General features: G+C 45.4%; 1 protein-coding gene across 1 annotated transcript in view; it reads left to right on the top strand.

Annotated features, from left to right (window-relative positions):
• The first annotated feature begins 502 nt into the window (after positions 1–502).
• Positions 503–15,447, top strand: part of CDC16 (cell division cycle 16) — a 40,334-nt gene continuing 25,389 nt past the window's right edge. The window contains exons 1-5 of the mRNA XM_073590517.1: positions 503–787; positions 9,891–9,945; positions 11,220–11,317; positions 12,538–12,576; positions 15,169–15,309. Of these exons, the coding sequence (XP_073446618.1) occupies positions 740–787; positions 9,891–9,945; positions 11,220–11,317; positions 12,538–12,576; positions 15,169–15,309 (381 nt within the window). The 5' untranslated portion in view covers positions 503–739. The remainder of the gene's footprint in view (positions 788–9,890; positions 9,946–11,219; positions 11,318–12,537; positions 12,577–15,168; positions 15,310–15,447) is intronic.

Raw genomic sequence — 15,447 nt, 5'->3', positions numbered from 1 at the left:
ACAATGATATGTGGGTATATGGGGGGGTCACACTATGTGAATATATAGGGGATCACACTGATATGTGGGTATAAGGGGGTCACACTATGTGAGTATATGGGGGGCCACACTATATGTGAATATACGGGGGGGGTCACAATGATATGTGGGTATAAGGGGATCACACTATGTGAATATATGGGGGTCACACTATGTGAATATATAGGGGATCACACTGATATGTGGGTATAAGGGGGTCTCATTGATATGTGGGTGTATCGAGTTCACACTGATATGTGGGTATAAGGGGGTCACACTATGTGAGTATATGGGGGGCCACACTATATGTGAATATATGAGGGGGTTACACTGATATGTGAATATATGGGGGGGTCACGCTGATATGTGGGTATATGGTGGTCACAATGATATGTGGATATATGAGGGGGTCACACAATATGTGAATATACGGGGTCCACACTGATATTTGGGTATCACACTCCATGTGAGTTGATCAGTCAGCCCGGAACCTCCGCATTAGGACTTAGTTTCCGCCCGGCGGACAATGTGTGTAACACTCATCCAGACGCAGCCCTGCTGATACCGCCGCACACCCGGGAGTAATAGGAGGGGGAGCTGTGCAGATCGTGGACTCAATTAACACAACCCAGCATCTGGTCGCCCTTTGCTCGGCGGAGGTCGGGAGCGCGCTTCTTTGGCGTGAGCGCGCCTGGCTGTCTCCGTTAGGTACACAGCGATCATGAATTTAGACCGTCTGAGGAAGAGAGTGCGGCAGTATATAGAGCAGGTAAGAGCACGTGATAGCTGCACGTCACGTGATGGGGCATCGCCTCTGCCTGCTAGCCCTTGTATGATTTCATACAGACGGTGTCCTGAGCTATCAGTGCAGGGAACCTGCCCCCATATGTGTATCCCAACCTCTTCCTGTTCTAGTAGGCCCATGTAGTGGCTTAACGATTTGGGAATAACTATAAGTGTAAGCTTGCTGCCCCTCTGCATATCAGCTGGTGATTAGTCAGGGTGGATTGATTTCTCTGGACTAATCCCCCCTTAGTCATGTAAGCCCACCCTTGTAGGTGTGAGAGTGGTGATGGAGGAGCTACGTCACCAACGTGTCACCGTAAGGTGCCCGGTGTCCCCTCCTGGCTCCATCGGAACACTGCGCATCGGGGGGGGCTGAACAAGAACAAAATTTGGAGGCGGAGAGGCCATGTCGCGCTTACATATTGCATGTATTGTAACCTACCCGAGCCCCTATTACAGTAGTGCTCACGGGGTTTCTTTATATATGTAGTGTGCTTACATATGGCGTCACTCACAGGTAATAAGATGGAGGACAGCCCCTTCTTGGTCAGAATGTTTGGCCACAATAAAATAATAAAGCCTATACTCGCCTCCTGTGTCGGGGCCCTCATGCAGTTGTTGTGACACATAATGGCCGGCGCCCAATCAGCACTGGCGTCACCATCCTTGCCTTCGGACAAATCAAACATGAAGAGGAAGCCAGAGATCAGCTGCAGCCCGGACTGCCTCTTCATGTTTGATTTGCCCGAAGGCTTTGACGGTGACGCCAGTGCTGATTGGGCCCCGGGGTCATGTGTCACAACAACAGCACAGTCGTCCTGGAAGAGCGAACCAAAACACAGCGGGAATGGCGCTGGCACGGGAGGTGAGTATAAGTGTTATCATTTTATCAGGGCCAAGCGAAGGGTATGAGAAGGAGTTGTGTAAGTAGTGGAAAACTACTTTACGGCGGGGTCTCACACTTGCGAATGTGATTTGAGAAACTTGTGCATCAATACCCGGCACTTGGACCAGAGTGTGCGGCTGCATGTATTTCGCATCACACTCACAAGTGTGATCCCAGCCTAAGGGTAAGTGCATGCTGTTTGTTCGTTTGCAGTCAGGTTTATGACAGTGGCCACAGTCTGAATGGATGGTGAGGTTTTCTGCCAATAAATAGGCCTGACTGCAAAAAAAACCCACCAAAACCCACACCCCTCTGTACAGGAAAGCACAATCTGCTGGGTTACAGTATATGTCCAGAGCATTTAATGGTGGATAACTTTGGTTTTGTGCACAGATTTCCTAATAATAACTGGACCACCCACTGCCCATTTTTGGCTCCGAGTTTGAACCTACAATCTACAGCCTGAATTCTGCTGGCTAGTATGGATACGCTGATGCCCTCCATTGTAAGATTTCAAGATGAAAGCAGATCCCAGAGGTGGCTGCTAACTAATCTACTTTGTTTCTGTTCCTAATAACTTTCTAAATCTCCCACTTACTGTGAATGGGGTCATTCCTGTTTACTTTACAGACTTATGACTGGAGTCATATACTGCATCCTAGTTGTGGAATTTCAGCAGGAGACTCTGCAGTCTAGAATTGTACAGCAAAATAATGACGACCTGTCACCAGGATATAAAAAAAGTGATTGTTACTTTTTTATTTTTAAAAGGGAGCCTGTAATCTGATTCATGCATGTCCAAACCAGGGGCAGCAGGAATCAGAGCCTGGCTGGACGCTTGCCGGCAGATGTAAGTTTCTTTCAAACACAGTAACATTTCAGAGAAGATATAGTTTAAAGATCCGTCCGAGGACCCTATGCAGAAACAAGAGTAGTCTGGCACCACCCCTGGCTGGCTCTTCATAGTGAGAGAGAAGTGTCAGATTGGAGAAGTTGGCCAGGGGTGGCGCCAGACTAGTCTCTCCTCTGCGTAGGATCCCCGGATGGATCGTTAAAGTATATCTTCTCTGAAATTCCAGCGCATTTCAGAGAAAAGTACACCTTCCCGCAAGCGTGCAGCCAGGCTCTGATTCATGCTGCCCGTGGTTTTGGCAGTTTGAGTCAGTTCATAAATTCCCTTTTAAGGGACTCTGTCAGCACAGAATGCATCATGGCCTGGCCAACCATTTAACTATCCTTCCCTCTATCTCCACCCCCCCTTGTCTTTGATTGGCAGATCTGGCTTGATAGAGGCAGAGATGGAGAAAAAGCTGGTGGGTGTACTTGGATTGAACAGTCATTCTGTGGCAACAGACTACCTTTAAAGTAGTTTTCCCACAAAGTTAATTTTAATCAATAGATCTTTGAATAATAATAATTTCCACAATTAGATGTGTTAAATAAAACGTTCCTGTGCTGAGATAATCTTATAAATGTGCCCCTGCTGTGTAATGGCCGTGTCTGACCGTACAGGAACATGGTCTGATCATACCACAGTTCCTGAGCATGCCCTCTTGTAAAGCCCCATCACACATAGCGATCTCGCTAGCGAAATCGCTGCTGAGTCACAAGTTTTGTGACGCAACAGCGATCTTACCAGCGAGATCGCTGTGTGTGACACTGACCAGCGACCGGCCCGCCTGCCGGTATCGCTGATCGTCCTGGAATAGCCAGGACATTTTTTTGATTGCTGGTCTCCCACTGGCCAGCACGCATCGCTGCGTGTGACAGGCGGGAGACCAGCGATCAGCGCACTGGTAACTAAGGTAAACGCAGGGTTTCTAAGCACCGAGTGGTGCTTAGAAACCCTCTGTGTACCTTAGTTACCAGCGCGCTGATGCAGGGAGCTGGTAACCAAGGTACACATGGGGTTTCTAAGTGACGCACGCCGCTTAGAAACCCTATGTGTACCTTAGTTATCAGCGCGCTGGTAACTAACGTACACAGCGTCGCTGGTGCTGATCGCTGGTGAAGCTGCCTGTTTGACAGCTCACCAGCGATCATGTAGCGACACACCAGCGATCCTGACAAGTTGATATCGCTGTCGGGATCGCTGGTGAGTCGCTATGTGTGACGGGGCCCTTAAGACCATAAAGATTACCACTAAATAAAAAGGCCCTTATCTTTAGAACCGTATGGTGGATTTATAAAAAAAAAAAAAAAAATAAAAAACACATAGGGAGTTAAATAAGATTAATACCTGGCTATTTTTCATCTGGTGGCAGGTCCTCTTTAAGGTGACTTTCCACAACCCATAGTAAATATGGCTATACATTTCTAACATGTAGGTGCCGATTCATCAAAGCTTTCAGGCCAGAATTCTGGCATAAAAGCTTTGTAAAATAGTAGTACCTAAATTTATCGTTTTCACTTCAGTTTCTCCCAGCTCTGGCATAATGGATGTGATGAGGACATAGTGGGGGCGTAGCACCATAGCTCATCTAATTCATGACAAGCTGTGACATTCCCTAATCCGGAATTCGCACTCTAGTCCCTGACTGGATTAAGATTTCTGGCTTTGTGCACACCACTCGTCAGATGTTTGAGATCCATGAAGAGGCGTTCACCTTTTCATGAATCAGGAGCTCCTGACGAGAACAACCAGGCCTTCATGAATCTGGGCCAAAGTCACTATTTCTAATGGGCTCCTCTCTGCTGATGCTTATTCCTATCTGAGATCAGTGCCCTGTTCTCTCCATGTCCTAACCATCTCCTAAATCAGGGGTGGGGAACCTCAGGCCCCAGGGCCATTTACGGCCCTCGATGACCTTTTATCAGGCCCCCGAGCAGATTCTCAGGGACCGCATTCTTGGGCAGGGAGCTGTATTTTGTTTGCCACAATCTCATTAATTTCTTCTTGCTCTGTTAGCACACACACGCAGTGTTCACTACTGAACATTGAAGGGCATGCAATGAAAGATTAAGTCATGAAACCAGTGCCAGAGTCAGGATGTACTTTGTGGGCAGAGTTTGTACGGCCCCCGAAGGATGGTATAAATATCCAAATGGCCCTTGGCAGAAAAAAGATTCCTCACCCCTGTCCTAAATGGTAGCTGCATAAGCATGAGGAGTGCTATGCTAATTCTAGCTACAAGGTCTCATTGACACGCATGTGGAAAAAATGGTACTGGTGTCAATCAGTGTTGTGCATCCGTGTCCGTTTTTACCATCAGCGTGTCATCCGTGTCCGTTTTTACCATCAGCGTGTCATCTGTGTCCGTTTTTACCATCAGCGTGTCATCCGTGTCCGTTTTTACCATCAGCGTGTCATCCGTGTCCGTTTTCACCATCAGCGTGTCATCCGTGTCCGTTTTTACCATCAGCGTGTCATCCGTGTCCGTTTTCACCATCAGCGTGTCATCCGTGTCCGTTTTTACCATCAGCGTGTCATCCGTGTTCGTTTTTACCATCAGCGTGTCATCCGTGTCCGTTTTTACCATCAGCGTGTCATCCGTGTCCGTTTTCACCATCAGCGTGTCATCCGTGTCCGTTTTTACCATCAGCGTGTCATCCGTGTCCGTTTTTACCATCAGTGTGTCATCCGTGTCTATTTTTACCATCAGCGTGTCATCCGTGTCCGTTTTTACCATCAGTGTGTCATCTGTGTCCGTTTTTAATGACAAAACGTCTCCTGTACTTTACAATGTTAAACACCGACAACACACGGATAGTACATGGATGCCATCTGTGTGCTGTATTTGTTTTTCACAGACTCCTGGACTTGTATTCCTTGTCACCCATGCTGCTGGTGTAAAAAAAAAAAAAAAAAACACTGCAGAAAACGGATACAACACAAACGTGCAACACGAACATGTGAGAGACGCCCTAACTCTGCTGCCTTTCTCTGCTCTGAAACACACAGCACTGTTGCTATTGGCGCTGGTCCATGCCTCACCAATTATTGCATTGAGTGAATTCCACATCAAAATCAACAATAAAATCTGCTCGTAACAGATGTAAATTTTATTGTGGATTTTGGTGCTGTTTTTTTCTAGGATATAATTTTAGAGAGCATTTATTTCTATGTGTAAACAAATCTTTAAACCTGTAACAGAGGAGAGATGGATATGGCTGTTCAGATCCCAGACACTGCATAATATAAACCAGTGGGCCAGCCATTGTGTGATATTTCTATTGCTAGTGAGTCGAGTCCATTGGTTGGAGTGCTCCACTTGAAAGAAGCAGCTAAATGATTTCTCTGAGAAAATCATTGGTTGCTTGTGATGGACGTACCCGAACCCTAAAGTTTGGGGTCCGTGCACAGACTCCAAACACAGAATTCTACTGAAGTCAGTGTTACTGTTCGGGTTCCACAGCCCAAACAAAGCTTGTTGAAAGGCTGGTGCGCACCCCCTTCCATTTTTGATAACCAGCCAAGGTAAAGCATGCAGCTAAGGACTGGTATTCTCAGGGTGGGAAGATACATGGTTATTGGGCCCTTCCCAGCCTAAAAATAGCAGCCTGCAGCCACCCCACAGAAGGCACATCCATTAGATGCACTAATTCTGTCACTTCGCCAGGCTCTTCCCTCTTGCCCTGGAGCGTTGGAAAACTTGGTAATATTTTTGGATTGATGCCAGCTTTGTAATATCCACCAACATCAATCCCAGAGGTTAGAAATGGGACGGTGTTGTGAGCTCATTTTTGGGTTTGCCTCTGGCTTCTGGTGAGGGTTATGGAGCTGGCTGTGCTGACAGAGGAGTAGTGAGTTCTCTATCTGGACTCCCTCTGTTGGTGAAGGGAGGTAATGAAGCTGATCTAAATGGCAGAGACCGGCCACCTGAGGAGGAGGACTGCGATTGGACATCAGGATTTTCTGATTGGATTTAAGGCAGCCGACTCCCTAGTTTCTTGCTGGTGATTTTTCCTGACTGGCTCCTGGTTTCCAGTTTGGTTCCTGCCTTCCTAAAGCTAAGTTTTCTCTGCTATTGTTCTTATGAGTTTTTGTCTGGTTTACTTAGTTTTTGTGTTCAGCCAGCCCTGGCTGGGACTGGGCTGAATCCCCATTTTGTCTTTGATCAGTTGATCTCTTTTGCTCTGTCTTCAGAATATACCTGAGTGCTGATATAGTGGTTTGAAGTCTAGCGACTTCAGGGCCTTTTTCTATCAGACGTGTTGGACATTCTTTTTGGCAGGGTTTTTTGCGTGATTGCAGACAGCAGCTTTTCTTTCCTGTTCTTTCTAGTTAGCGAGGGCCCCATCGTTTGCTCAGCCTATCTTTCTACCTGTGTCTGTGTTTTCATCTTGTTGGGGGCTGTCTATTGCTCTGGGGCAGTTTAGATTTTCCCTTTCTTTCTTTAGGCTTATTTTGTTCTCCGGTCGTGACGAGGCGTCTAGGACCACCGTAGGCACGCTCCACGGCTACTGCTAGTTGTTGTGGATAGGATCAGGGCTCTGCAATCCGCTTGTTACCAACCTCTCCGGTTTTCTGGGCTTAGCTTGCTTTTTGTTTTTTCCTCCTCGGTGACTCATTCATAACAGGACGGCGTCTATCACACACCCCCATTACTAACCTGTCCCATGCTGGGATGGGGCCAATTTCCATGGCCCTTCCCAGCCTCTTAATATCAGCCCCCAGCTCTTTGCTGCTTGTTAAAAATGGGGGGACCCTAAATAAAATTATGTGGGGTCTCTCCCCCCCCCCCCTCTATTTTTCATAACCATCTAAGTTAAAGCAGAAAGCTATGGGCTGATATTAATAGGCTGGGGAGAGCCATGGATATTAGCCCCTTCCCAGCCTAATAAGACCAGCCCTCAGCAACCCCAGAACCATCGCATCCATTAGATTCGCCAATTCTGGCTCTTAGCCTAGGCTCTTCCCAATTGCTGTGATGTGGTGGCAGTTGGGGTAATGGGATTGTGGGGTTGATGTCAGTTGTGTAATATCCACGGGTTAGTAATGGAGAGGCATCTATCAGACACCCCCATAACTAACCCAGTAAGTAAAAAGAGAAGAAAACACACCGAAAGAAAAACTTTCCAACAATTTCCCTCTTTCCCCTATTTAAAAAATAATAATCTACAAGATCCGCTGTATTCCATGGAGCTCCCATGAAGATTCTTGTCTTCTTCTTCCAGTCTGTAGAGCCCCATTTAGAGAACGCAGCTCCATAGACTGGAGTAGCAACCCCTGCTGGGTCTCACAATGTGCTCCGTGAGAACCTGGCTGCTGTGAACTGAGGCAACATCTGTAAGGTTATCTCAGTTAACAGTGTCCGATTCTCACAATAAAAGTGCGAATACTTGACTGTTAAATGACTGCTTATCAGTCTGGCACTCGCACTGCCCTCGTGAGAACCGGCCGCCTTGAATCAAGGTAATCGTACTGATGTCACGTCAGTTCACTGCTGCCAGGTTCTCGCGGAGCGCAGCGTGAGACCCGGCAGTGGCTGATGCTCCATGCACTGGATGAAGAAGACTGGGATTGTCATGGGACCTCCGTTTGCATCACAGAGGGCCTGTTGATTACTTATTTATTTTTTAATAAATGGTGGAAAGTGGGAAATTGTTGGAGAGGTTTGTTTTTTCAAATAAAGATTTTTTTTTTTCAGTGTATTTTCTTCTCTTTTGACTTATTGAGTTAGTAATGGGGGTGTCTGATAGACGCCTAACCATTATTAACCAGTGGGCTTGATGTCAGCGGACATTAAACAGCTGACATCAACGTCACAATCCCATTGCCCTGATTTTCACCGCACCAAGGCAATCGGGAAGAGCCGAGACTTAAGTGCCAGAATTGGCACATCTAATGGATGCTCCATTTCTGGGGTGGCTGAGAGATGGTCTTATTAGGCTTGGGAGAGCCATGAATATTGGCCCCTTTCCAGCATAATACAACCAGCTTTCAGCTGTTTGCTTTCCCTTGGCTAATTATTAAAGATAGAGGGGGACTCTACATCAATTTTTTTCATTTATTTCTTTATTAGTAATAAATGAAAGAAAAAACGGCTTTCCTACCTATTTTTTAATAACCAGCTAAGGGAAAGCTGACAGCTGCAGGCCTGCAGCTGCCTCAGAAGTGGCGTATCATGCTTGTTGCCCCAATTCTGGGGCTTAGCAACAGCTCTTCCCTATTGTCCTGGTGTGATGACAAGTGTAGTTATTGTTTTAGGGGTTAGTAGTGTAGAGGTGTCAGTTACACTCCCCATTACTAACCTAGTAGTAAAAATAAACACACAGACAGAAAACTATATTTGAATAAAGACTTCCCCCACACTAGCCCTCATTCACCAATTTATTAATTAAGTGGTCCCACAAAGTAATATATGTTCACCTTCTTGCCCTACGGCACCTGGGGATAGCAGTAAAGCTACCGCTATGCACAGGCGCAGTTTATGAATACTCTCATCAGCGTCCCTCTCTTGCTGCTATCAGTGATACCAGGTGCACAATAATGACAGTAGTAGCCGGTGCCTGACTGGCGGTAACCTTGGCATGACCCGTCACGGCTGCTGGATCATACGCTATCTTCTGTGTTACAACGTGAACACCCGCAGAGGTCCCCAATACCCTGCATCTGTCACCGACAGTGACTTCAATTCGCTGTTCCCCACACTGTCGTACAGAGGACAGCGAGGGAACCATTGGGTGTTTGTGCCCCCTATTGACTTGGATGGGGTTTGGGATCTGTTACCTGAACCTAACTTTTTTTAGAAGTTCGGCCGAACCTCATGGACCCGAACATCCACCGGTCTGCCTATCCCTATTGGTTGCTCATACTAAAAGGAGTTTTCAAGGACTTCGATATTGATGTTGCATCCAAAGGATAGGTCATAGATTTTGGAATGGCTATTTGTAGCTCCCGCTGCTGCCGAATGGACGCAGTTTACGTTGGAGAAGCAAAGCACTGTCCACTGTATAATTGCCATTCACAGGTACTGCAGCTCCGCTCCCATTCATTTCAGCAGTTCTTGGATAAGTCACTGTGCCCAGATAAACATTCAAACTACTGATTGTTGTGGAAGTGCGGATTGTATGGGGACACACTTAGTGATAGTGTTAAGAATCAGCCATAAATTTGTATTTCCAGAAAGCCTCTTTACCAATAGGATTGTTTGGAGCTGCTATAATACAATAATGCATTCTGCCGCTGGTATGAAATGTGTGTATTACGTACTGTATCTTTATGGGTAAACATGTCAAATCATTTTGTGTCTTGCAGCAGCAATACCAGAGTGCCTTATTTTGGGCAGATAAGGTTGCTTCATTATCCCATGGTAAGGAGCTTTGTTTTTTGCTATTATCAGTAATATTCTGTATATTATGTAAGTCAGGATTTGCTGAATCACTCACCAGCTATTACACTTTGCCAGTCCTTTCACCGGTGCTTCCTGGTATAGTTTGATGTCTGCCAGCCGTATGGTAAAATAAAAAGCGATAGTGTCCTTTATGAAGATCACTTCATAAGAGAAATTTAAAGAGGTTTTCCTGAGTTACGTGGGATGCTAGTGTTAAAACTGTCAGTGTTACGGTCAGAAATTGGCAGCACTTTGGATGCAGTGTATGTCCGCTGCGTCCAAAGTGCTGCCGTCTATTGAACACAGGTGATTCCGTATGTGTTTATTGTCTGGGTGAGATCTTGGGGAGACTAGCGTGTCCGCAAGATAAATAGACATGCTGTGTTTTGGAAAGATGCGCTGCATGTCCGTCTCCGCAGGGAAGCCGCAGGCATCGGTGCACAGCATAGTGGACATGGGGCTTCTTGAAATCCTATCCACTATGCTGTAACATCTGGACACTGGGATGTACGCAGCGTCCAACCTGCAGCGTTTACTGACCGTGGGAACTTACCCTTAAAGAGGAATCCCCCATGAGCTTTGTTCCTCTAAGGCCACGTGCACACGTTGATTATTTGGTCAGTATTTTACCTCAGTATGTGTAAGCCAAAATCAGGAAAGGAACATTGAGAGAAAAGTATAATAGAAACACATCACCACTTCTGTATTTATCATCCACTCCTGGTTTAGGCTTACAAATGCTGAGGTGAAATATGCAGCGTCTGAACGCTGGCCTAAATCTATGTATTGGTGTACTGCAATATGTTAGTATACTCACCTACTGTCATGTTTTGTCGGATCCATTTGGTCTTCTCAGTGACACCACCACTCTTCAGACTCCCCGGGTCATTGTACTGTCTATATGTGAGCAAGAAGTCTCTTGCAATGTAAGCATATGGAGTCTCATTCTGACGTAGGATTACATTGTAAAAGTCACTTCTGGTTTCCGCAGAGCGCAGTGTGACCTAGAGATGTAACACACTGATACTACAGGTGTAGGGGCAGAGGAAAGCTCATGTGAGAGCTTGTTTAGGCAGGTTCGTCCATACAGTCCTGGCAGTAGGCTCTCTACATGATGGAGGCTTGGATTTTGTGCTGTTATTAGAAGCTACATTATCCGTGCTCTATGGCCCAGCCATATGTGCAGTTTTTTAGGGCTGAATAACTTTCTATTCTCTACTAGATGTGCACTAACATTGTGTTCATTGTTCTAGAGGAGCCACAAGATACTTACTGGCTTGCACAATGTCTGTATCTGACTGCTCAGTATCACAGAGCCTCACATGCATTGCGCTCAAGAAAACTTGATAAGGTAAGTTTTATTTTTCATTCTGAGAATTCTCTATTTTCCAGGGAATGGTTTTCAAAAATTGCATTACATTTACTGGCAATCTTTCGAGAAATGGCTATAATTTTTACAGAGGATTGCACTGTTGTTTTGGAGTTGTGAAGTCTGCAGTGGTCTTGTCCCAGATTTTAAGAACATACAATGAACAGCACGGTGGCTCAGTGGTTAGCATTGCAGCGTTGGGTCCTGGATTCAAATCCCACCAAGGACATCTGCAAGGAGTTGTATGTTCTCCCCATGTTTGCGTGGGTTTCTTCCGGGTTCTCCGGTTTCCTCCCACATTCCAAAGATATACTGATAGGGAATTTCGATTGTGAGCCACAAAGGGGACAGTGATAATAATGTGTGTAAAGTTCTATGGAATTAAATATACATCTACACTGGTATGGTGAAGATTCATTCCTAGCACACAGTGTACTGATGTATTGTGAATTTATTTTTTACGATCATAGTGTCACAGGGTCCTTCTCCAGTATCACACAATCAACAGAGCAAGAGAAGAGTGAAAAATTCCAAGACCTTTATTTAGGCAAAAATACGAAAGGTCCATATACTGTATAATCCACCACACAAAGGATAAGATAGTCCAGAACCCGAGTGCAGTTCAGTAACTGGATAAAAGTCCAACAATCCAGCAGACAGAGTCCATATACTCGCGTTTCTCTCTGAAATGCTGTGAACATATCATAGTTCCACACAGGATCTGAGATTGTGTCTCACCACACTGATATTTTAAAAAGTCCCCCTCCTGATTCACAGATCAGGGGGAGGTTGCAAGGGCTCATTGTTTCAACAAGCTAGGTCAATATGTCATTAGCATTTTACCAAACAATACAGTACTGTGGGGGGGGGCTGATATCAGATGGCAACAGCCATTCATCCATTAGCAAATAACTCATCCTACAAGAGAACACCATGAAAAATCAGTAGAATATTGATACAAACAAAATGATATCCACATTCCATATCCCACCATCACAGTGAGTGATTGCTGGTTTGGGGATAGTGCTGGGTTATACCTTGCTCTGTGCCATACATTTTGATAAGTAAATTTCTTTTCTTGCTGTGAGGTAAATCTGGGGGGAGACTTTCACCCCTTATTGTGACGAGCAAACTGGTGCAGCACTGCAGTAAGTGATGTCTATTGAGTTTCTTGCTCATACGTGATTTGTTTTCCTCAATAGGCGTATGAGGCTTGTCGTTACCTTGCAGCTCGGTGTCATGTAAGTATTATCAAAATACACTGCTTTCCCTCTAAGTAAATTACCACGTTATGTTTAGGGGTGGGTGACACAGACGGCGCCCATTTGATCATTTGCCACATGTTGACTGCACGTAAATGCTACAGAGGTGTCCCCCTGGCATTTTCTCTTGGCTGTTCATATCCATAGATGTGGAGTAAGTTGACTAGCTTTGAAAATAAATATGATTTTGAACTATATGATGAGTTGCATTTGTTATGTTTGGCCACCCAGTGTTTGTGTTGTGAATTGCCGTCTGTCAAAGGTTTTGCTTGCAAGTGATATGGGATAACTGCCTGAGTGCTGGGGGTCTGACCATATGGTCCCCCACGATCCCAACTTTGAAGAGCCCCGTGTGAATGGAGTGGTAGTAAATCATGAGCACTGCTGCTCCATTCATTCTTATTGCAGTGGCAAAGCCCAGCCGAGTGTAACACTCAGCTATCTCCAGCTGTGCCATAAAAATGAGTGGAGCGACAGTGCGCATGATTGACTACTGCTCCATTCACACAGGTATGCGCTATTTGACTGTGGAAAGTTTGTAGAGCACTACCCTATATTCAGTGTATCTATTAAATGGACTGCTGACAAGATTACCTAAAGGAGTAGATTTGTGTGAAGGATCTCACAGGTTTTAACATATTTTGCCTACTATTAGGATATGCTATCAATATACACTGCTCAAAAAAATAAAGGGAACACTAAAATACCACATCCTAGATATCTCTGAATGAAATATTCCAGTTGCAAATTTTTATTCATTGCATCGTGGAATGTGTTCAGAATAAAACATAACAATTATCAATGTAAATCAAAATGAATATCCCATGGAGGTCTGGATTTGGAATGATACTCAAAATCAAAGTGGAAAATCAAATTACAGGCTGATCCAACTTCAGTGGAAATGCCTCATGACAAGTAAAAGATGCTCAGTATTGTGTGTGGCCTCCATTTGCCTGTATGACCTCTCTCATGTTCAACACCTGGGCATGCCCCTGATGACGCGGCGGATGGTCTGCTGAGGGTTCTCCTCCCAGACCTGGACTAAAGCATCCGCCAACTCCTGGACAGTCTGTGGTACAAACGTGACGTTGGTGAATGTAGCGAGACATGATGTCCCAGATATGCTCAGTCGGATTCAGGTCTGGGGAACGGGCGGACCAGTGCATAGCTTCAATGCCTTCATCTTGCAGGAAATGCTGACACACTCCAGCCACATGAGGTCTGGCATTGTCCTGCATTATGAGGAACCCAGGGCCAACCGCACCAGCATATGGTCTTACAAGGGGTCTGAGGCGAGCACATGGAGGACTGTGCGGTCCTCCAAAGAAATGTCACCCCTCACCATTACTGAGCCACTGCCAAACTGGTCATGCTGGAGGATGTTGCAGGCAGGAGATTGCTCTCAACGGCGTCTCCAGACTCTTGTCACGTCTGTCACATGTGCTTAGTGTGAACCTGCTTTCATCTGTGAAGAGCACAGGGCGCCAGTGGCGAGTTTGCCAATCCTGGTGTTCTGTGGCAAATGCCAAGCGTCCTGCAAGGTGTTAGGCTGTGAGCACAACCCCCATCTGTGGACATCGGGCCCTCAGACCATCCTCATGGAGTTGGTTTCTAACCCTTTGTGAAGACAAATGCACATTTGTGGCCTGCTGGAGGTCAATTTGCAGGGCTCTGGCAGTGCTCCTCCTGTTCCTCCTTGCATAAAGGCGGAAGCAGCGGTCCTGCTGCTGGGTTGTTGTCCTCCTACGGCCCCCTCCACATCTCCTGGTGTACTGGCCTGTCTCCTGGTAACGCCTCCAGCCTCTGGACACTACGCTGACAGACACAGCAAACCTTCTTGCCACACCTCGCATTGATGTGCCATTCTGGATGAGCTGCACTACCTGAGCCACTTGTGTGGGTTGTAGAGTCTGTCTCATGCTACCACGAGTGTGAAAGCACAACCAACGTTCAAAAGTGACCAAAACATCAGCCAGAAAGCATTGGTACTGAGATGTGGTCCCCACTTGCAGAACCACTCCTTTATTGAGGGTGTCTTGATAATTGCCAATAATTTCCATCTGTTGTCTATTCCATTTGCACAGCAGCATGTGAAATTGATTGTCAATCAGTGTTGCTTCCTAAGTGGACAGTTTGATTTCACAGAAGTTTGATTTACTTGGAGATATATTCTGTTGTTCCCTTTATTTTTTTGAGCAGTCTATTATTTGTGAAGGTAGGACTTTTGGGATCCCCACAATTGGCGAAAGAAGGAGCCTCAGTGATTGCAGGAGCGCCACCGTCACAGCACTGCTCTGCTCTATGTTGTTGTGTCTGCATTCAAGTGAATGGTGCTGGACACAACCACACAGATGGTGCAGCAGCCATGATTATTGGAGCTAGTTTTGTTTGATAACACCATATATTAATGGCCTAGCCTACTGCCAGACCACTGTTGTAGAGTCCAAAAAACTAATGTAGGCAAATATTTTTTATACATTATTACACATTATTGTAAACATTTAGTATTCTGATTTGTGTTCTGATTATTACTACTTATTAAATATATTTTTCTTTTCTCTACCTGATAAGTATGCTGCAAAAGAGTACCAGCAAGCTCTAGATATTCTGGATATGGAAGAACCGATTAGTAAAAAACTGTTTGAAAAGAGTATAAAGGATGAAAAATTATTAAGAGATGGTTCTGGAGAATGGCAGATTTCACAGTCATCGGTAAAGTTTTGTTTTGGTCATATTATATTTTAACAGAAGTTTTATGGCGTTGCTTTGAAAATATCATAATGGAAAAAATATACCACAACTTCTTTAATTTTAAAAAGAGAACACTGTGCAATTCTCTCTAAGCCAGGT

Source organism: Dendrobates tinctorius, unplaced genomic scaffold, assembly GCF_039654945.1.
Source record: "Dendrobates tinctorius isolate UK_male_01 unplaced genomic scaffold, ASM3965494v1 ptg000117l, whole genome shotgun sequence".
In the NCBI taxonomy this organism is placed as follows: Eukaryota; Metazoa; Chordata; class Amphibia; order Anura; family Dendrobatidae; genus Dendrobates; species Dendrobates tinctorius.
Note: the sequence above shows the minus strand (reverse complement) of the source record. Positions and strands in the feature narration are given on the sequence as shown.